A 23,282-nucleotide genomic window follows, 5' to 3' on the forward strand; every position below is an offset into this window, starting at 1 on the left:
ATAATGATGTAAACATTTAGGCAAAATACTGGCCACTCTTTTAAATTCATTTTTGGCAAATTTAATACACCAAGACCAAGTCGGCTTTGTCCCCAACAGAGATGGTGGAGAAAATATAAGGAGATTAATACAACTAATATACACTCTTAACTCTTCCAAAACCCCAGCGCTCCTACTCTCATTAGATATACAGAAAGCTTTTGATACAGTTACCTGGGATTATCTGTATTATATATTGAAAAAATGGAACTTTGGGGTAAATTTATCTTGCTAAGTCAAGCTTTATATAACACTCCACAAGCTTTTTTAAAATGGGGCCCCTTGCTTATAACACTATTACAGTACATAGAGGGACAAGACAAGGTTGCCCCCTCTCACCACTGCTCTTTATATTGGCAATCGAACCCCTAGCAGCACTAATAAGACAAAACCCGGACATAACTGGAGTATTGATAGGTCAGCAAGCTCACAAACAAATGCTATTTGCAGATTGATATGTTATTGGTAATTAAGAAACCACTTTCATTGTTACCTCATCTATTTAATATCCTACACACCTTTGGGATTATCTCTGGACTAAAGATAAATCCAACAAAATCTCAAACCCTAGGTATTAGTCAGACGCATAAAAAACGAATTCACCTCAATTTTGATTTACAATGGAAACAAATATTTGATTTACTTAGGGATTAGGATAACACCAGACCTCGAGGGTTTATATCAAGCCAACTACCCTTACCTTTGGACAGAAATAGAAAAAATTCTTTCAAATTGGTCACATATATGTATATATATATATATATTATATCATGGCTTGGGAGGATAAATACGATAAAAATGATGATCCTACCTAAAATATTATATCACTTTCGAATGTTGCCAATTGAAGTCCCAAAATATACTATAAACAAAATACAAGCCAGACTCACAAAATTATCTGGAATGGGAAAAATCAAGGTTTTCACAAAAACACTTATAACACCTAAAAACAAGGGCGGTTTGGGTGTCCCTAATTTACTTTACTATTATCAAGCGACGCTTGCTTCCCCTCATTGTCCACTATGCCTGTATTTGGGAATTCCTATTCAATGTCGGACTTTGATACCAGGGGCCCACCCAAAAACCTTAGACCAAGGGCCCACCAAGAAAATTTAGACCAGGGGCCCACTGTCAGTACTAATATTCTTCCTCTCCTAGCTCAACCTCTATTTATAGTTTTACATACTATAATCTATTATTCCATCTATTTAGCCTCTTTGTACTTATAGAAATAGGGAATGGCCTTGAAATAGGCAAAATGTTTAGCAGCACAAGGGCCCACTGACACCTTGGCCCACCGGGAGTTTTCCTGGTATCCTGTGGGCCAGTCCGACACTGATCCTATTTTTGTTCCAGGTGTACAGAAATACAATTTCCAATGGTGGCAAACACACAATATGACGTATGTGAATCATTTTCTGGCTTACATGGTATTGTAAAATGGGCTACTATAGTTATGCAACACGACCCACCTGGAAATTAATATTTTAGATATTTTCAGATCCAACACTTTCTTAACAAAGTGCTTAAAGGGTGCAGTAATGTTTTAACCTTGACTGCTTGGGAACAAATGTGTATTACATTTCCATGTAGTAGAGGAATAATAACCTTACTATATAAAGATATCTTAAACTCCTCAACGCTCTCCCCTCCGAACTACATCAAACAATGGGAGAAAGAGCTAAATATGACAATAGAACCCATTTTTTGGCAACAATCTCGGGAAACTACACACAAAAGTTCAATAAATCTACTGGCACAAGAAACACAATATAAAGTGCTATCTGGTTGGTACATGGTGGCTACTAAACTACATAAATATTATCCCAATTCCAGCCCGTCATGTTTTAGAAATTGTAGACTAGAGGCTGGATGTTGCATACATGGTGGCATTGTAGAGAGGCATCTTTAATAGACTCAATCACGGGAGTTAATCTTCGAAAAGACCCATTGTTTGTGCTGTTGAATACAAAAATTCCAGTGTCAAATAAATATACATGAAAACTGATACAGTTTATCTTCATAGCAGCAAAACAAACTACTGCTGCCTCATGGAAAAAATGTACCATTCCTATAACTATGTTCCGCCATAGAATGAGCTGGATAATGATCAATGAAAGAAAGTTAAGTATAACGGTTGATAACTATACTATCTATACCAAGATCTGGACGCCTTGGATATCATATACTAATATGTAATACTGATATCCTCCTGAGAAGTTTTCCCACAAAAAAGTGTAACTTACTCTCCAAACTGACCAATGATATTAGGTTGAGTTGAAATCTATATGACAATACTTTATTATCACAAAGCACTATTTTAGGAGAATATGGTATACAAAACTGGAGAAACACTCAGCTGTAGACGGTTATGTTTGTTTTAAACATTTTTTTTATTGGTATGCAATATAAAAATGGAAAATCATCATTTATTGTAACTAACAGTAAAGCTGGTGATTCCCTCTGCGTAGGTGAACATCTGTTATCTGAAATAGGAAAAAGAAAAATAGTTACTACATAATGTAAGTGAATGTAATGCTGTAAACCAATAAAAAAGTTTTGAAAGAAATACAATTCACATAAATATAAAAATAATTACAATACAGATCAAGTGCTCAGTGTCAAGGAGACAAAAGGCTAGAGGAGCCTACCCCGTAGGGCTTACAGTCTAAATGAGAGGGTAACATACAGACACAATTCAGAGGGGTATTAAGGTGCTGGGAGTTACAGTTTGTTACACTGATATATAAGTGCCAGTTCAGCTGTTATCCAGGTGCTCCCAGAGGGAGTCTGAGTTTTGTTATAAAAACACTGAAGGAGGATTCTCTGCTGAGAGATTCAGGAATGACATTCCAAATATAAGGAGTCACAAGAGAGAAGGGTTTGATACGGGCAGTGTTGGACTGGGGTGCCTGGGGCCCACCAGGAAACCATAACCTTCTGTGATGCTGCAACAAGGGGTTTGATTGGAGGTCTCAGAATTAGTGAAGTGAAGCCAGGTATGATGTGCCAGTCTCCAACCAGTACTGGCAAGTATTGTGGGCAGAAGTGAAGCGACTAGTGATGGACACCAGGACACTAGCTGCCAGGAGGCGGTGGGCTCACTCATTGAAACGGTGCAACTCTGATTTTGGTGAGGCCCACACGCCGCCTGCATGCATATGTGTTCCATCACCTGTCGCATGCACCGCATGGTACAGAATAACTTATTTTATAATAATGCTGTCGCAGATCATTAAGTAAAGGGCCTAGGGGCCCACCAAGGCTGGGGAACACCAGGTTATATCCCGGTACCCGGCTGGCCAGTCCGACCCTGTGTAAATACCTTGTGATTTCAGAAGATCACTTTGCATACAATTGCTAGCTAAGGGCTTTTTTGGCTCCTTTCAGCCCTTCTCACCATAACCAGAATTGGTTCCTTTTTTCTCCAAGTCCTACCTCTCAGAAGCCATGTTCCAATATCTTGCACTGATAAGATCTAACAAGATTGAAACAGACTGTCTGATAGTTTGGATATATGGCTCTGAACCATTAGGCTGTATCTGTGCTATAAACCAGCGGTTCTGGATGCATAGTTGGCCAAAGGGACACAAAGGAGTGATTTGCATGTCTCCGCCCATAATGCCTTATGGGAAAAACTCTCATTTTTGGTATCTAGGCAGTCCTGGTTACATATAATCTTCCTTTTCTAGCTGCTTCAGTGAGTGGCCACTAGATGGCAGTGCAGTCATCAACAATGTCATTCTACCAGAATAGCTATGAGGGCAGCACAGTTGGTATTTCTGTATTTTATGTACATCTTCTTGGTAACAATCTTTCTTCTACATCCCTCCATGTCAGTACACATGGGCATTGCCCCTCCCAGACCTGGAGGTAGGACCTAGTAGGTAGGACCTATAACACAGCCAATCGAAATGAATCATGACCTATAAGACCACATGACTTCCTCCTCACCACAGTTATTTTTTGTCCTATTGGACAGGGAGGTTGGATCTCCCCCTCAAACACAGTTTTTGTTTTTTCTTTTGTATTTTTTTGTTTATTTTATACCTCTGTGTGGACACATAGGGATGATTCCCAGGTAATGAAGAAGAATTTACCTGATGCCTCAAGACCCATAATCTGTAAATTATCGCTTATTGGGAAGAAGTGCAGGTGTGGGCATATCCATGGTCCTAGCCCTGTGCTAAAATAGCCCCCTGCTATATGTCCAGTGAGGCACAAGATTCAATCTAGTGCTTTTTTGGGAACAGACTCAGGTGTGAGCTTCCACAATGTTACCTGTGAGATTTTTGGACTCCCCTTTTCTTTTGAGTTACGTGAGGCTTTACAGAACGTCTGCAAAAGGGCCATGGGTATGTATATGGGCTAGTTATAACTGGCTGAAGCTGGTGAGTCTGATTCTTGTGTGTTTTTAAAAATGCTCAGTGCACTGGGAAGTCTGCATGCTAATTAGCTAATTATGTCCCTCAGCTGAGAGCTATTTGGGCTTTGGCTGGAGTTTCCATCCAGCTAATTAGTCTGATAAGGTGCAGGTGTGCCTTCGGCCCGCTGCTATTGCTGTTTAATATTTTAAGCTTTGTATGGGTGAACCTGCATCTTCTGTGCAGACACAGAAGTTATATTGGCTCATGTTACTAAGGCACCTCCAGGAAGGGCTAGAGGTTGCACTGCTCAAGCAGTATGGCACCTCCTTCCTTCTTATGAGTCTGCTCTTAACAAGCAGTGTTCCACCTGTCTGGATATTCCTGCTGACAAGCCTGAGCTATCTGCTAAGGCGCCTGTGTTCCTCTGACTTCTTGTATTATCTGAAGTCTTATGTTGTGAGCTGGAGTCCTCTGTGCAAAATGCATTATTGGCTCTTGTTACACAAGGTACTTTAAGTACTGGCTGGTGAATCCCTCTGCCTAAGCAGTGTGGTACCTGAATCCGGTGAGTTTGATTTCTCAGTATTCATTGTGTGTTTGAAATATTAATTTCACTGGGAAGTCTGCATGTTAAGAAGCTTAATTATGTCCCTCAGCTGAAAGCTATCAGGACTTTGGCTGGAGTTTCCATCCAGCTAACTAGCCACTATCTGGTAAGGTGCAGGTGTTCCTTTTGGCCCCTTTGCTATTGCTGTTTAATATTTTAAGTTTTGTATGGGTGAACCTGCATCCTCTTGGCTCACACGGTTATATTGGCTCATGTTACTAAGGCACTTCCAGGAGTGCCATACTGCTCAAGCAATATGGCACCTCCTTCCTTTCTTCTGAGTCTGCACTTAACTAGTAGTGTTCCACTGGACTGGATATTCCTGCTGACAAGTCTGAGCTATCTGGCAAGCTGCCTATGTTTCTTTGACTTCTTATATTATATGAAGTCATATGTTGTGAGCTGGAGTCTCACAAAATTCCGTTACACAAGGTACTTTCAGTACTGGTTGGTGAATCTCTCTGCTGAAGCAGGATGGTACCTGAATCTGGTGAGTATGATTTATCAGTATCCACGGTGTGTTTAAAACATTCATTAGGGCTCTTACTCATGAGCGTTTTTACCTGCGCTCCCCTGCGTTCTGTTTTTCGGCGTTCAGCCGCAGGGGAGCGCAGGAATAGACGCATTTCATTATTTCAAATGGGGCTGTACTCACACAGGCGCGTGTAGGCGCCGAACGCAGGAAAAATGCAGCATGTTGCGTCTCAACCTGCGTTTGGCGCCTACATGCGCCTGAGTGAGTACAGCCCCATTAGAAAAAATTTAATGCGTCTATTCCTGTGCTCCCCTGCGGCTGAACGCAGAAAAATGGAACGCAGGGGAGTGCAGGTAAAAACGCTCATGAGTAAGAGCCCTTATACTGGGAAGTCTGCATGTTAATAAGCTAATTATGTCCCTCAGCTGAAAGCTATCAGGGCTTTGGCTGGAGTTTCCATCCTGCAGACTTTTCATTGCTATCAGGTAAGGTGCAGATACTCCTCTGGCCTCTTTGCTACTGTTGTTTCTATTGTACTCTGAGCAGACACAGAGGTTATATTTGCCTTTTATTACACTGGGTGCTTGCAGGGTTGGCTGGAGGCTTGCACTCCTGAAGCAGTATGGTAGCCCCTTCCTTCCTTACATTGAGTCTGCTCAGTGCTGTGACCTGATGTCATTGGGCCCCACAGCAAATTCATTTTAGGGCCCCTAACATATCCAGAGGTTGTGCCTTTTTACCAATACATATTGAAATTGCTCTTTATTTGGGCCTCATGGGTCCCTATACCTTTTGGGCCCATCTGCAGCTGCAGGGTCTGCGTCCTCTGTAGTTACGCCCCTGAGTCTGCTCCTAAGAAGCAGCCTCCCACCAAGGATCTGACTGGATTATTCCTACTGTCTAGTGCATATTATCTGGTTGTGTGCCGGGGTTCCTCTGACTTCTTGTATTGATGTCACCTGAGGTCCTAGGTTTGTTCTCTGTGCAGACACAGTAGGTAAGTGTGCTCTTATTACACCTGCTATTTCCAGGACTGGCTAGGGGTTTGTTCTGCTGTGGCAGCATTGTACCCCATTTTTTCCTATGATGTTTCCACACTTAACAAGCAGTGTTCCGATTTATATGGTGTCTTTTTGTGCAATGTAGGCCTTCTCTTAGATAGCCTATTCCCATCTGGTGGTTTTTGTTGGGAGCTCAGTTGCAGTTATACTACATCTACTGAGTTTTGGTGACTGCAGGTTTCCCTTCTTTAAGTGTTGGTAGATTGAAGGGCACTTACTGTTATGTCTACTGGCACCTTTAACATGCTTGAAGCCAGCTTGTAGTCTATGGCCCTTTGTGTGGCCTCGGGCCTCTCGCCAGGGAGCTGGGTTTGTGTGGCCTCTGGCTCTTATTATGGCCCTTGGCTTGGGTTAGAGCCCTTGTTTTGGTCCATGGCTTTTTAACATGGCCCTCGGCTCATGGGTCTGCTGACCTTTTACAAAGGCCCTTGTTCTGCTGGCCTGTTGCATGAGCTTTTGGTTCATGTGGTCTTTTACCCTTGGCACATTTGTTTGGTTGTCCTTTTACCAGGGTTATTATGGCTGTGGGCCTGTTTCCATGGCCCTTAACTTAGGTGCTTGCTTGCCTTTTACCAGGGTTCTTGGGATTTTGGCCTTTTCCATGGCCCTTGGCTAAGGTGGCCGCTAGTTTTTATTATAGTCCTTGGGGGCTTGTGGCTGCCAGCCTTTGCATAATGTGCATAGGCCACAGGCTAGGCGGTTGTCACTGATAGGTGTGGCTACTGTTCTTTGCTGTGGCCCTTGGTGGGTATGTCTGTTTGCCTTGCGGCAATCCTTGACAGGACAACAGCCATTGGTTTTGTCTTGTCTACAATCCTTGCAGGCATGGTTCTGGTTACACCAGCAGTAGGCATGATTGGCTATTTGGTTGGATCTAACATGGGTTGTACCATCAGCTGGTGTTTGCTCTGAGTTTCACAGCCCATAGATAATTTTGTTGCTGATTGGTATTCAGCAGCGGCAGGTGGTCATAGGTTGTCGGCTTACAGCTAATCTTTGCTTCTGCCTTACATGCATTGTTTTTGGTCTTGTATGACACTGCTTATTATCAATAAGGCTGGCTTGTGGACCAGGGTTTTGCAAGTTCAATAACTGTGGAAATTGACTTTTGTGTCAGGTGCCAGTGCAGTTGATGACCTTGTCTCCAAGGGTGACATTCACAATAGCTGGCTTATGTACTATTGCTTGTGTATTAGAGTTCCACTCTGGTGTTTTGCATACACTGCAGCTGACTGGCATCATGGCCTGCTAGTGTGACAATGGCCTTGCACATCTATGTTAGAATACATAATAGCTGGCTGGTCCACCACTGGTTTGCATGTATGGTGGCTGGCTCATTGCCAGTGGATTGTGCATCATTACTGGTTGGTACCAGTGTTTGTAGGCTATAAGTTTCTGGCATGCCTGATTTTGGATTGTGACCCCAGCTGTTAGCTGGTTCAGTAGCCTATTGGATTCAGTAGCTTCTATGTATGGTCACAGGTTTGGATCAGTTTTTGCATAAACTGTAGCATTTTGCAGCTTGAGATGTAGTGGCCTTGGCTTTTGTGGGTGTTTTCTACAACTGTAATTGTCTTGGGTCCCATTTGTTTGCTTGTGTAGCAGTTGGCTGGGGCAACAGTATATCTTACTGGTAGATGGACTTGTCACATTGGTTGGTTCAGCAGCTTATCCTTGTGCTGTTGTATACCCAGTTTAGATTTGGTGGTTTGTGGAGCTACTGGGCTGTACCAGCATGGCTCTACAATGGTTACAATGATATGCTGATTTAGGATAAACCTGAGTTAGTGTTCTAGTTAAATCTTCATTAGGTATTATTAGCATGGAGTTGGTGGATCTTGGGCTGATCTCTGGTGTGGAGTTGACTACGGTCAGCACTGGTTTGAGCTGCTTCCATTAAGCTAATGTGGGCCAAGTCTTTTTAAGGCCACATGCTATTGCTGAGGATCGTGTATTTCTCCAGGACTGGTGATAGAGACATCCAAGTTGTGTTTAGTTTCTGACGTAGAAGAAATAGAGATTTTTACTTACCTACTTGACGTAAATTCCTTTTCTTCTAGTCCCGACATGTCAGTACAGGGTTTCCCATCCCAAGTTATTTATTTTGGTTACTGTACTGTTATGGCAAAAGTATAACTGTGGTGAGGAAGAAGTCATGTGCTCTTATAGGTCATGATTCATTTTGATTGGCTGTGTTATAGGTCCTACCTCCAGGTCTGGGAGGGGCAATGCCCATGTGTACTGACATGTTGGGACTAGAAGGAAAGGAATTTACGTCAAGTAGGTAAGTAAAATTCTCTATTGTCTTTGTGATCTAAATAACTTATTGTCTGTATGAAAGCTTGTGCCCTTGTGTATTAACTCTTTGGGGCAGATTTATTAAGGGTCAAATTGAAAGTTTGAATTTGAATTTTTGAAATGTTTATGGTCAAAACTGTGAAGGGAATTATCCAAACTTGATTTGAGGGTTTTTTTTTTAATTTCAAATTCGATTTTCAAGATTTATCATACTCTGGTCCTTTAAGAATTCAAATTAGACTAATAGCCACCTCAAACCAACCAAATTGCTGTTTAAGTCAATGGGAGATGTTTGCAGCCTTTTTGACACTCAAGTTTTTTTCGGGGGGGGGGGGGAACTGGAATCGAGTTTGATCTAATGTGACTAATTCAATTTAAGTTTTCGGGTCATTTATATTCATCTGAGTTTAAAAAATGCAATTTTTAAAATAAATTTCCTCAAGCTCGATTTTGAATTCATATGAATTTAAGGGAATTTGAAAAAACTCACATGAATTTGAAATTTGACCCTTGATAAATGTGCTTCTTTGTGTGTGTGGGAAGGAAAGGTGCCGATTTATATTCTTAATAACTAGTACGGCTAGCAGGAAAGTGTGTTTGAATGTAATTTAACCCTTTGGCTGCTGGATTGCTTGCTGAACTAGTAAAGACTAAGCCTAAAACTAACTTAGTGTTTGATGCATTATTGTAGTGTTAGTTTTACCTGTTATAGAGAGCAGGGGAATAGTCACATTAGGTTTCTATCATCTGTAATGATAGATGTGGCAGCAAATGAGTTTTGTGGATGTTGGTAGGTTTTGGGGTGTCCCATGTTAGTCTAACCTGTGTGTAAGTGTAATCCCTTGTAGCCACACCCAAGAGTCACTTAGATAACAAGTTGTCTAATTCTGGGCAGTGTCATTCTGTGGCTACTAAAGCAAATAAAGTTCTTGTATAAAAAAGGGCATTAACTCAAGGGATGAAACCTAATTGTGTCTCTTTATAGGTCCCTGGTGAGGCCTCATCTGGAGTATGGGGGCAGTTTTGGACTCCAGTCCTTAAGAGGGATATAAATGAGCTGGAGAGAGTGCAGAGACTAAGTGCAACTAAACTGGTTAGAGGGAGGGAAGAGTTAAATTATGAGGGGAGACTGACAAGGTTGGGGTTGTTTTCTCTGGGGGAAAAAAGGCGCTTGTGAGGGGACATGATTAGACTTTACAAGTACATTAGAGGACATTATAGACAAATAGCAGGGGACCTTTTTACCCATAAAGAGAATCACGTACCAGAGGCCTCCCCTTCAGACTAGAGGAAAAGAAGTTTCATTTAAAGGAACAGAGTAGGGGGTTCATCACAGTGAGGACAGTGAGGTTGGGGAATGCACTGCCGGGTGATGATTCAGTTAATGACTATAAGAGGGACTTGGATGATTTCTTGGACAGACATAATACAAAGGCTATTGTGATACTAAACTCTATAGTTAGTATAGATATGGGGATATATCATTTATGTGACAGTAGGGAGGGGGGTGTGTATGGGGCTGGGTTTTACTTTGGAGGGGTTGGACTTGATGGACTTTGTCTTTTTTTCAACCCAATTTAACTAACTATGTAACTTGTGGCTGAGAATATCATTTTTCTGAAAGTCTTGAATTAAAAAAATTAAAGTCTTTATTTCTGGGGAACTGTCTGACAACTGAACTGAAACAAATGTTGGAAGGTGAACTTCCCCTTTATTAGACATTCTAACTATATCATGAGTGTAAAATATATGAAATTAGACCGTTCATTAATTTTAAATCAATGCGAGAGGCATGTTTATGAAAATTTTCATTTTAAATTTAAAAAAAAATGAAAAAACTTTAAATCTTATTTCTCAACTGCTAGCTTATTTATGAAAAACTCCAGTTACAAAAACATTAAATAAATCATATTAAAAAAAACTAGACTGCCTTAAAATCACATTTTAGTTATGTGCAGTGAGTCTAGAAAATGTCAACATTTTCTGAAAAGCTTGAATTTAAAAATAATTTGTACTTTGAAAAAACACCTCACAGTTTTTAGGTGCTGAATTGATTTCAATGATTTTTTGGACTTAGAAAATCCAAGTTATGAAAGCACAGATAAACACAATATCGGTCACGTGTTTTTGTCGTGAGAAAATTGAATCATTAAAACTTGATGATGAGTTCACTTCAGTGTGGGACACAATATGTTGGAGACACAAAGAGATGTTTGAGAGAGAATTGTAGGAGTCTGTGCTGATATTGCTCATTACAATCTGACTCTCAGTATTTACTAACACATTTACTATAAACATGATGGGAGAGGCTCATGGGATTTGTATAAATGGGAGAATCTTCACCTGCGAAGGCTTTACATCACTTTGCGCACCTTCATCATGTGCAAATTCACTACCACTATACTAATTCACTAAAATGCAAAGTTGCTTCTCTGTAGCTGAATGCTGGTGAAGTTTCGCTAGTGTTGATTCTTCAGTGTGAGCAGTGAAAACAAAATAATGTATTTTTAATGTATTTCTAATGTCCTAGACATGAGCCCACCCTAAAACAAATGTGACATGCCCCTCAAATGGTTAAAAAAAATGTTACCACAAAAAATCTTTAATAGTTAAGACATTTGAAGGCAATCCCGCTTTAAAATATAAACAAAATGCAGCATTTTTTTTAGAACTTTTATGAGTTTCTGACAGATTATGATGTCACTGACATAAGATTGAGGAGGATGTTGCTTCATTTTATCAGCTCACCAGGTCTAAGTTGGCAAAGAAAACTCTGGTGATAGAGCTAACGAAATGGAAAATTTGCACTTTAGTGAATTTGCGGAGTGACGGTTGTTGGACTGAGTGAAAATTCACCTGGTGATAGGGCCCAAAACTGCGCTAAAGATGTCCTTTTTCACTAGGGAATGGTCCTCTATGCCTGTTAGTGAATTGATGACGTCCCTGCCAATGGGATTTCTGGTGAATTTTCACTTCACCCTTTAATAAATGTGCCCCTTTATTTAAATCCAGAGAGATATTCCAGGAGGAAACAGACATAAACCCTGAGAAAAGAAACAGAATGGATATTTCAGCTTTAATTTAAATTCACATATTGTCATAATTAAGGGGCCGATTCACTAACTTCGAGTGAAGGATTCGAAGTTAAAAAAACTTCGAATTTTGAAGTTTTTTTTGGGCTACTTCGACCATCGAATGGGCTACTTCGACCTTCGACTACGAATCGAAGGATTCGAAGTAAAAATCGTTCGACTATTCGATAGTCAAAGTACTGTCTCTTTAAAAAAAACTTTGACCCCCTACTTCGGCAGCTAAAAGCTCCCGAAGTCAATGTTAGTCTATAGGGAAGGTCCCCATAGGCTTTCCTAAGTTTTTTTTTTTTGATCGAAGGATTATTCCTTCGATCGTTGGATTAAAATCCTGTGAATCGTTCGATTCGAACTATTTAATCGTTTGATCGAAGGAATAATCCTTCGATCGTACGATTGCAGTATTTGTGCTAAATCCTTCGACTTCGATATTCGAAATCGAAGGATTTTAATTCCTAGTCGAATATCGAGGGTTAATTAACCCTCGATATTCGACCCTTAGTGAATCGGCCCCTAAGTGTTAATTCTCAGGCCTCTCTGTGATTTTATTTATATTTTTATTAATCTGGAATAAAGCATTTATAATTAAATATTTAAAGAAATTAGATAAATAAACTGTAGAGCATTCATTAAGTGGATGGTTTAAAAATTAAGGGGCATATTTATCAAGGGTCATGGTAAATTTTGATATTCAAATTTTTTAATTTTTTTCAAATTTGGAATATATACTAGTTGAAGTACACAAAAATAGCTTGAAATTTAAATTTTTTTCATTCAAAAATTCACCTCGACCTTTGATAAATCTGCCCCTAAGGGGCAGATTTATCAAGGGTCAAATTTTGTATTGAAAAAACTTCAAAATTCGAATTCAAAAAGGGTTGTTTTTTTTTTTGGTCGAATAGGTCTGTTTTCGATCAAATAGGTCAGTATTTGGCCAAATTAGAATCATACGAATCGAAGGAATACTGCATTCGATTCAATCTTTTTCCCCAAAAAAACTTTGATTTTTCAAAGTCCACCAATTGACTCCACATGGGTTCTAGGAGGTCCCTCATAGGCTAAAATAGCAATTTGGCAGGTTTTAGATGGTGAATGGTTAAAGTCAAATTTTTAAAGAGACGGTACATGATAAATTTCGATATTCGAATTTTTGATTTTTTTTTTTAATATTTGAATTGAATAAATCTGCCCCTAAGTGTTAATGAAATTAAAAGTGTGAGATTAAATATAGTTAATGCCAAAAGTTAAAATGAAACAAAATTTGTTAAGAAAAATGCACTTAAAATGACTAAAATATAGAGTAACAAAACAGGGGAAACAGTATTTCAACCTTAATATAAATTGGATATAATCAGTTATTAGCAACAATGTTTCTAAAAAGTTACTTAATATAAATATAATTGTATTTAGTAGCAAAAATGTTTCCTGAATAAAAAGTGGATACTTTGTGGTAAAAAGGATATAAAGGTTACAATAAGCCTTTCGGCAGAGTAAATTGAAGTATGAATTGTCACTAATTATAAAAGAATGTAAAGAGTTAATACAAGAGTGAGTAATGTCACTAATGACGTCAGTTCCAGTTGCTCTTTAAAGGTGGTGGTTAAATGTATTGTATACCTATGATTCCGTGTGGTTACGCATGAAACGCGTTAGCTGTTATTTACTAGATGTGAAATAAAGTTCTGCTAAATATTAATTGTGAAGTGCACAACATAAGTGCAATATTATTGTTGTGACTCCTGACACAATGCAGCAACACCAGGGGATTTACAGAGCAGGAGGAGAGCCGAGTGCTGCTACATTGCTTCACAAGTCACAACCAGAGAACACAAAGGAATAAACTCTGCTTTCAATAACAATTACTTGTACACAATTAAAACCATTGGATATGTGTAATTAATGTAGTCGGGGGAATTATCCTGAACATGGAGAAGGAAGTTGAAGCCACATTCTGTGGAAATATAATGAATAAAACATTCTGAGCAGTTTGTGATCAGCAACTTACTCTTCACTATTGTCTCTCAGGGATCTGTCTCTCTACATGCAGGAGTCACTGTCCAGTGATAAGTAGTGATCAACAAAACTGCCCCATTTCTTTTCATCAAAACATTTGCAAAACTGTTGAAAATTTAGCAAAATCTATGCCAGATACATTAAAGTCAATGGGCGTAGTTTCATGTTTAATCTTTCTATGTGCAAATGTATAGCAGTCAATAGATGTTTTCTCCATATTTTTTTAGGCACAACAAATCAGGATTGTTTGGGGGGTAACACAAAATGCAGAATTCTAATGCAGGTTTGCAGAATTGCAGAATTCGTTTTTATTTATTTACAGAGTGTGCTTTCCTTATTTTTTATTTTTTGTTTTCATGCATGATTTTTTGGAAACTACAGATGGGTAGCCTCCTATAGGATTAGCACCTCGCATAGATTTACTTTTTGTAGTTTTTGATTTTTTATTAGGGAGTGTGCGCCTTCTATTTTTGATGTTTTGTACAAAACTGTACCAAGCTGAAAATGAACTCGTCTCTAGTGATAAGTACTTACTAGTGAAGAGCAAATTCTTTTGCCAGTCATGGACTCAGAGCAAAATTTGCATTTCACCAGCTGAGATTTATTTAGCAAAAATTTGCAGTGGAAAAATTTGGAGACAAAAAAAGTCACTGCATGAAAAAAAACGCCCATTGACTTTGATGTATTTGGAGCAAGAAAAATATGTCACTTGCAAAGAAAATTGTCACCTATTCACTTTAATATATTTTGTGAATTTTTATTCAGCAGTTTGGCAGATTTTTTGGTGAAGCAAAACAGATTCAAGTGATCACTAGTGATAAGTACTTACCTGTAGGTGACCAACGTATTCCTGTAATGTCACTATTTCTTCTCCCCTCCATACAAATCATTGGGAATGTGATATGGACTTGTCTGTGTTTGATCCACTAATAACTACTGGGGATAACACTAACATTTCCAACCAGAACTTTTCTCTTTCTCCATATCCCATAATCAGAATCTGGGAGCAGTTTTATATTCAGACAAACCTGCACTTACAGAACCAGTAGTGAAATCATTGTCTAATAAATTCCTTTTGCAAAGGAAGGTTGTATATAATAATTATACTATGGGTAACACAGGGGCTCAGTGATCAGCACATCTGCCTCATACACAGGCAGGCTAACTGGAAACTGCCTTTTACTTCAATGTGTGGGATCTCTGATTGGTTCCAGACATCACGTGTCTCTGAATCCGGGTTCCTGGCCTAGGAACTTTCTTTTATATCACAACACTTAACGGATTCACTCGTACACGATTTTTAATTAAAAATATCGTTACTTTATTATTTCCATTAAAATTTGTTAGCTAAGGTACAGTGCATGATGATCACCACTGACGCGTTTCATGCCCTATGGCACTTCCTCAGAGTGTTACAGATCTTCAAAAAGACACAACTTTATAGCAAGTCTGGTAGCCAAACAATTTACACAATGTGTTTCTTAAAGGTGTATTACACATATAGTCTCACTTCTATATTCCTTTCATACAACCAATAAAAACATCATAGGTTATTAAAAGAAATCTTTTTGTTTTCATGTATGTTATTTAAATACTTTAGGGGATAATTCAAAAACATTTAGTGGATATTTGCCTAGGGGAACCTTATATCGCTTATTAAGATCTCAAATCTTAACTGGAAACTGCCCCTAGAGTGGGTGAATATAATACAGACATTAGATTGTAAACTCACTGAAGCAAGGATTGATAGGAATGTGATAAAGACATCAGAAGCCATGATTGGTCATTGGGCAGAAGCTTCCCTAGTATATATGGATATAAAGTCATTTGGGTGAATAAGAAGCCTGTGAGTAGCAGCAGTTGGGACCCCTCTGAGCAACTCTACTGGCTGGGCCTGACCTACACTCACTGATTCACCTGCAAACAACACAATTCACTTGCTCAGGAATATTCCTCTGAATTCATCATTGGTTCCTCTGTTAGTCAATTGTGCCCATAAACATGAACCCTGGGGAACATCACTTGGAAACATTCTCACATTTTATTATTAATAACAATAACCAACAAAAATATGTAAAAACTTTATTATAGGGATTGTGTTGCCTTTAGCCATCAGATTATTTACAGGATATAAATTGTAGCTCTCTCAGCAGATTAAAATACAATAATACAATAATGTATTCATAATTAGGTTTATAGATTATTATTAGCAGTCCCAGTTCTCACCTGTATCAAACAACAGGCAGTTTTCCCATAGAGCTGCAATAGAACAGCCCCCCCATCTGATCTGTGCTGCAGATAAGTAGGGGTGTCACCTGAGTGATGTGAATATCACTGATATAAGCCAATCACAATGCAGCATATTCCATACAACAAACACAAGCCCCTCCCATACAGTAAGAAGAAAAGAGTCACAAAGTCTCAGGCACATTATTTGCTAAAATCCCGACCTATTTTATTTATACACACACAGTGGTGAGATCAGTTAGAGGGAGATCATGGATAATTGCCTTAGTGACCAGTGAATCAGTCCTGGGCTCACTACTCAGGGGCAACTGAGCCATTTGCTGCACCAACTGAGCTGTTAATCATGTGACTGGCACAGTCCTCTCACTCCCCCATGTGCCATTCCCTGTAGGAAATATCAGTGGGTGTGACCTTGCGGGAAATGGGTGGGGCTAATTAATACTGTCACTGCCAAACTAATTGTCTGGCCGTATACTCTTTAGTCACATGATCAGTGTATAACTTCAGTAAAATCTTGGGATAATCCCCTCACATAAGAGCTGTGCCCCAGGGTTAATATGGGATTAATGTATTTGGCTTCTTGTCTCTAATATAATCTGCCCCCCCCCCCATACCCACAGAATATTGTATAACACAGATATTGTATATTGTACATTCACAGGACAGTTCTGGTTGTGACAGCTCAGCCCATAGTCCCAAATTCTTATTCACATCTCACATTTCTCTTTGATCCCTGACACTGAATGAGCAGGAAAAGTAACGTTTCACAAACTGAATGAGATAAGGAGACCTTTGTCAGATCCCAGAATACTCAGCACCTGCACTGAGATACAATTGTAACTAATAAGATCAGCAGGTCTCTTGGGAGAGGTCTCTTCTGTAATCTGTAATAACACATAAAACATGGCCCTAAAAATCCAGAAACAGGGGCGGAACTACTGGGGGAGCAGGGGGTGTGAGCGGGCCAGGGCCCGCACCCCCTCAAGGCCCCCCCGGCAGTCCTTGCGCTGCGCATATCCCGGCCAGTTCCGGGTTTATGGAGGGGGGCGGGGGCCCGGCTGTGCTTCCTGTGCCAGGGCCCGCCCCCCTCTAGTTCTGTTTCTGTCCAGAAATGTGTTCAGACTTTCCTGACAAACTTTATAAAAAGGGCCGTGATATAGGGACGTGGCCACTAAATGAGCACGAGAGGAATGTGATTTTACTTCTAAATCTACAGTGGCCTGTGCCCTAACTAATGATTCTCACCCAGACACCATCCCACCCTACCCAGAATGCAGCATGGAGGGGCTCAGTGAATGTGGCAGTGAAGGTGTGTAAGTGTCTGATTGGCTCACTCAGCTCATAAAAGGACACACGTCCGGCCTCATAGTCCAATGAGATCCTGATTCTCCTGCAGGAAGAGACGTGGGGTAACTTTATCCATTTACGGTCATGTATCACTGAATATCTGTTAGTAATCCTTCTGTACAAACACCAGGACTTGTTATTCTGCCCAATCCAGGACTGACCCCCTCTCCTCTCTATACTGGGATAGGCCACCCCTACCCCCCAGTCCCCTGATTCACTTCCCTCCACTTCCCAGTAATGTCGCCCTGAGGGGAAACTCCTGCTGCTTAAAGTCTGAGGAACCTGAAATCTCTCTGGGGATTGTGGGTAATGTAGTTCTGTTAGTGAGTAGGAAGCAGATTTCCTGTCCCCTGATACAGATACATTATTATGAGCCGTGTTTATATCCAGTAACAGGTCTGTAGCCTCCTGCCCATAGATCAGTGTCCTTATACCCAGCACAGTATGAGCCAATCCAGGGGCCATTATCCCATCTGTGCCCCCCTCATTATGTGCCCCCTCAGCCCCACACAGTGCAGCTCCATGTGATTCCTGTGCCAGTAAGGAACACAATGTATCACACAGGTTACACATCTCCTCCATGTCAGGGATCTGCCCGACCAACTCTTCCCTCTCTGTCTCCCCCGTGTGGATTATATGAGACACAACATCCTCCTCCTGCATCTGAGTCTCTGGCTCCAACTTCTCTCTGTCTGTTATCTGTCTGTCTGTCTGTCTCTCTAGTTTCAGTACTTCATCTCCTTTTTTTCTCTCTCTAATGATTCTCACCGAGGCACCTTCCCCCCATACACAGAATGCAGCATGGAGGGGCTCAGTGAATGTGGCAGTGAAGGTGTGTAAGTGTCTGATTGGTTCACTCAGCTCATAAAAGGACAGACGTCCGGCCTCATAGTCCAATGAGATCCTGATTCTCCTGCAGGAAGGGACATGGGGTAAATCTGTACATTTATTGTCATGTCTCACTGAATATCTGTTATTATTCCATCTGTACAAACCCCAGGACTTGTTATTATTCCCAATACAGGACTGACCCCCTCCCCTCTCTATACTGGGATAGGCCACCCCTACCATCCAGTCCCCTGATTCACTGACCTCCACTTCCCAGTAATGTCGTCCTGAGGGGAAACTCCTGCTGCTTAAAGTCTGAGTATAATCCTGAAATCTCTCTGCGGATTGTGGGTAATGTAGTTGTGTTAGTGAGTAGGAAGCAGATTTCCTGTCCCCTGATACAGATACGTAATTATGAGCCGTGTTTATATCCAGTAACAGGTCTGTAGCCTCCTGCCCATAGATCCACCTTCCCTTTACCCGAGTCACAATGGCAGCTAAGCCTGTGAGTAATGTCTCTGAGATCAGATCCACATCCAGATCCCCTACAGCAGGGACCTTTATATCATCTCTGCCCCCCTCATTATCTGCAGCTCCATGTGATTCCCGTTCCTGTAGGACAGTGAGTGGATCTGCCATGTTGCACAGCTCCTCAATGTGACGGATCTTCCTGGACAGCTTGTCCTTCTTTATTTCCAGCTGCTCCATCAGATCAGTGAGTGTGAGTGAGAGCTTCTCTTTCTGGCTGGAGATGTCACTCAGGAGTCTCTTCTCTAGGGCTTCCAGCTGTTCCCTGATGTCTCTAAACAGGGCAGTGACTCTCTCTGTCTCACCGGCTGCTTTTTCTGCCACTTCTCTCCTGCGCTCCTGCAGTCTCTGGGCTCCTCTCTCAGTCTCTTCTCTCTCTGGCCTCAGTTTCTCCAGAACTTTCCTCAGTGTCTCTTTCTTCTTCTCAGAGGCCTCACTCAGCAGCTCCACCCTGTGGCCCCTGTGCTCCTCAGACACCCAGCAATACACACAGACACAGACAGACTCCTCCCAGCAGTAATATTTCAGGGGTTCATCATGGACGGAGCATTTCTTGTCCCCCAGGTGCATTGTGGGTTCTATTAAGACGTGTTTCGCTGACTTGCTGTGCATTCCCAGGTGCTTATTACACAGAGAAGCCTCACACAGGAGACAGGATTTAACAGCAGGTACAGGAGAGAGGACACAGTAGGTGCAGGGAATCCCAGTCTCCCACGGCTTCGGCTGATCAGAAAGGAATCGCTCTGCTATGTTCCTCAGAGTTCTGTTCCTGGGCAGGGCGGGGCGCTCCTTAAACTTCTGTCTGCATTCAGGGCAGGAATAAGCCCCAGATCCCTCCTGGATGTCCCATGTTGTCCCAATACAGCCCCGGCAGTAGTTATGGGAACACGGCAGGGATACAGGATCAGTATAAATGCTCAGGCAGATGGAGCAGCTCAGCTCGTCTCTCAGATCAGCAGCCGACGCCATCACTGAGAGCAGGAACAGCAACTGAACAAGAAAAGAAACTGAAAGTTCCCTTTTATCAAAGACAAACAGCACTTTGTACTCCTGGGAGTTAACCCTCTCAGTTCCTGAATAGGGGGAGTATCAGGCTCAGAAATATTTGTATTGTTACACTAGAAAAGAGGTGAGTGAGAGGAGGGAGGGAGTATGGCCGCTCCACTCACAATAACTAGTGTGATCTTAATCCTCCCTGGATATTATTAACATGTATTTATATAGCGCCAACATATTGCGTAGCAATGTAAAGTAAATGTGATTATACAACTAAATCACATGAATTCTATACATAGAACATATGGAGTTACATACATCACAATCAATACAGGTACAAAAAGATGAGGAAGGCCCTGTGCATAGGCATACACTCTAAAGGGAAGGGAGTAATACACAAGGTGTGGGAGTGGGCAAGATCGAATTAAGTGGGTGAGAAATGTGGTACTGTATGTGGTGTTGCGTTTGGTAGTTAAGCAGAGTGAGGGGAGGCTTCTTGAAAGAAGTGCGTTTTCAGAGATTACTTGAAAGCAGAAAGGTTGGGAGAAAGTCGGACAGACCATGGGAGAGAGTTCCAGAGGAGGGGTGCAGCCCTTGCAAAGTCTTCAATGTGAGCATGTGAGGAGGTAATGAGAGAAGAGTTGAGTAGCAGGTCAGTAGAGGAGCTTAGTAAGCAGTTGGCTGAGTATATAGAGATGAGTTCAGAGATGTAGGGTGGAGCAGAGTTATGAAGTGCTTTGAAAGTCAGTGTCATTAATTTGAATTTGATTCTGAAAGGTAACGGAAGCCAGTGCAGGGATTGACAGAATGGCGAGGCAGAGGAGGAGCGGTTGCTGAGGTGTATGAGCCTCGCAGCAGTGTTCATTATGGACTGGAGAGGTGACAGTCTCTGGAGGGGGAGGCCAATTAAAAGAGAGTTACAGTAGTCTAGACACGATATGATGAGAGAGTGAATAAGAATTTTGGCAGCATCTTGGGTGATAAATGATGGTATTTTGGATATGTTCCTTAGGTGGAAGTGACATGATTTAATAAGTGACTGGATATGAGGAGTGAATGGATACGTCCGGGATGTTACTGGTGTTAGTTGGAGGATAGAAACAAACAAGTTACCGTATATACTCGAGTATAAGCCGAGTTTTTCAACACCCAAAATTTGCTGAAAAACTCTTCCTCAGCTTATACTCGAGTCAGTACGCAGAAGGCTGCAAAACAGGCTGCGCTTCATGAGCTCCTCTGTGTTCCCTGCACCCCTTGATGGGGCTCCGCATCCGTGGGGTCAGCAAGACTGCCCTAATCCAGCGCTTCCTACCGTAAGTACCGGCGCACAGTAGAGGAGATGCACTATTCAGGGGTGGTTGCAACCTGCGGCCCGGGATGGAGATCAATGCGTCCCCTATTGAAACGCTCCGTTGCCGAGTTGCACTACCGGGAATCAAAGACAGTGCAGTGATTTTGTCTCCCGCTCCCTCTGAGCCTTTCTTCTCTGTGGCAGACTTTTCTTTTCACAGCTTCCCTTGCTGCCGCTCCTCCTCTCTTGTCCTAGTCTCTGCTGCAGGATCAAATTAATTCGGCTGTGACAAGGAGAAGGAGAGAGCGCTACCAGCAGCTGTGGAGCATCTGATTGGCCAGCAGCACTCAAATGGTTTTCAGCTCGGGAGAAAAGGAAGCAAGGAAGGAGCTGCTACTATCACATTAGCACTGCAGTCTGCAGCCTTCTCACCACTTTCCCACCCACACGGTCAGTCAGTGCCTCTGTTAAGTTGTCCCTGGGTTATTGTGCTGGCTACTGGTCCACTTTCTAGTTAAAGCCAGAGAGCAGTGCAGGCATTAAATCTGTGCCATTCTGCTATGATATCTGGGGGTATTATACATGTACTTGCTGCTGTGCCATCTTTTTGTGAGCTCTGGGGGTATTTAGTAATAGAGTGCCAAGTCTCCCAGTCCATCATTTCTCAGCCTAGGCTTATACGGGAGTCAATAAGTTTACCCAGTTTTTCTAGGTAAAATTAGGTACGTCGGCTTATACTCGAGTCGGCTTATACTCGAGTATATACGGTAATACAGTGAGTAACCAGTGGTCATACAGCTACACTGCAAGACACGTGGAAAGGGGCAAATTTTGTCTCAGGCAGCAGCAGCCCCACATTACTTTGTTGAGAAAAAACTCCCAGTAACTATAAGGGGCAGATCTATCAAAGGTCAAAGTGAAAATTCAAATTAAAAAAATTAAAATTTTGAGCGAAGTTTTGTGTACTTTGACTATAGAATAGTCTAAATTCGATTCAAATTTGAAAACTCAAATATCGAAATTTATAATGTACTGTTTCTTTAAAAATTCAACTTAAACCATTCGTAATCTAAAACCTGCCGAATTGCTGATTTAGCCTATGGGGATCTCCTAGAACCTATTTGGAGTCATTTGGTGGACTTTGAAAAATCGAAGGGTTTTTTTTGAAAAAAAATGTTGATTAGAATTTGATTTGATTCACACAGACATTTACTCCAATTAATGTTACTATAGAGAGAGGCACAAGAGCCTTTATACTATGACTGGAGGGAACAAGTTAGGGATCACCGTGTGGAGTTTTACCTTGACGAGGTTTTGTGACTTATCAACTTTATGATCAGAACTTTGTAACTAAACCCCTGTGTTTGTGACACTTACACTTGTATTTATACTGAATTACTTATGAGACGGGACCAGGGAATGTGCATTAATTCATTGGCCCAGTCAGTGACACTTCCATTGTATTTAATACACATTAGATACCTCCCAACATTTTGAAAGTAAAAAGAGGGTCAAAAATATTTTTTTCCGCACGTAGCGCAGCAAACTTTTTTGACCACGCCCCTTTCTGTGACCACACCCCCTAAACCATGTTCGTTTTACAAAATTTGGCAGGTTATGAAAGTTTGAAAATATTTCTCCTTATCTAAACTGTGTTTTTTGTGTCTCAAAATTGTTACGAAGTATCTTATTTGCACCTGTTAGCTGTTCTGTGCTCTCTGCTAAACGCCAATTAAGTGAGAAACTTTAAGAGGGACTTTCCAGTACAAATGAGGGACTGCGGGTTGAGCTGTCAAAAGAGGGACTGTCCCTCCGAAAAAGGGACAGTTGGGAGGTATACACATTAACTTAGCCTTATTAGTGCTCCCACAGCCCCCCTTTGTATTAGGAGTGTAAGTAACACAATTTGTCTGGAAAACCACCAACCTGGCAGCCCTTGTGTGAGTAGAAGAATAATAACACAGAGCTCTGGAGTCTGTATCAGTCACATTGAGGCCCCTTGTCTGTCACACACGGCCAACTCCCTCCTCCTCCTCCTCCTCCTCCCTCTCACGCGTCTCCTGTGCCCTCCTCAATCACTCCTCTCCTTCCTGTGC

The 23,282-nt window shown here is 41.3% G+C and overlaps 1 protein-coding gene and 1 long non-coding RNA gene across 2 annotated transcripts; both read right to left on the bottom strand.

The window, feature by feature from the left end:
• Positions 1–2,293: 2,293 nt before the first annotated feature.
• LOC121395209 lies at positions 2,294–23,261 on the bottom strand. The gene is made up of 3 exons (XR_005962335.1): positions 23,113–23,261; positions 11,704–11,891; positions 2,294–2,525 (listed from the first exon to the last, which is right to left on the bottom strand). It is a non-coding gene; the product is annotated as an uncharacterized LOC121395209 (long non-coding RNA).
• LOC121395194 (nuclear factor 7, ovary-like) lies at positions 16,019–20,157 on the bottom strand. Its single transcript, XM_041568179.1, has 3 exons — positions 19,594–20,157; positions 18,841–19,452; positions 16,019–17,970 (listed from the first exon to the last, which is right to left on the bottom strand). Exons 1-3 carry the CDS (start codon positions 19,866–19,868, stop codon positions 17,424–17,426), a joined length of 1,434 nt encoding a protein of 477 aa, XP_041424113.1. The 5' UTR covers positions 19,869–20,157; the 3' UTR covers positions 16,019–17,423.
• Positions 23,262–23,282: the final 21 nt, after the last annotated feature.

This window comes from Xenopus laevis, chromosome 6S, assembly GCF_017654675.1.
Source record: "Xenopus laevis strain J_2021 chromosome 6S, Xenopus_laevis_v10.1, whole genome shotgun sequence".
NCBI lineage: Eukaryota > Metazoa > Chordata > Amphibia > Anura > Pipidae > Xenopus > Xenopus laevis.

Bases quoted from the DNA above. Each gene is read 5' to 3' on its own strand.
- LOC121395194 (XM_041568179.1), bottom strand. From the start codon at position 19,868: ATGGCGTCGGCTGCTGATCTGAGAGACGAGCTGAGCTGCTCCATCTGC. The intron at 19,453-19,593 runs CACCTACTGTGT...CCTGGGGGACAA, and splicing joins TGGGAGACTGGGATTCCCTG to GAAATGCTCCGTCCATGATG. The intron at 17,971-18,840 runs GTGGATCTATGG...GCTGGGTATAAG, and splicing joins GTGACTCGGGTAAAGGGAAG to GACACTGATCTATGGGCAGG.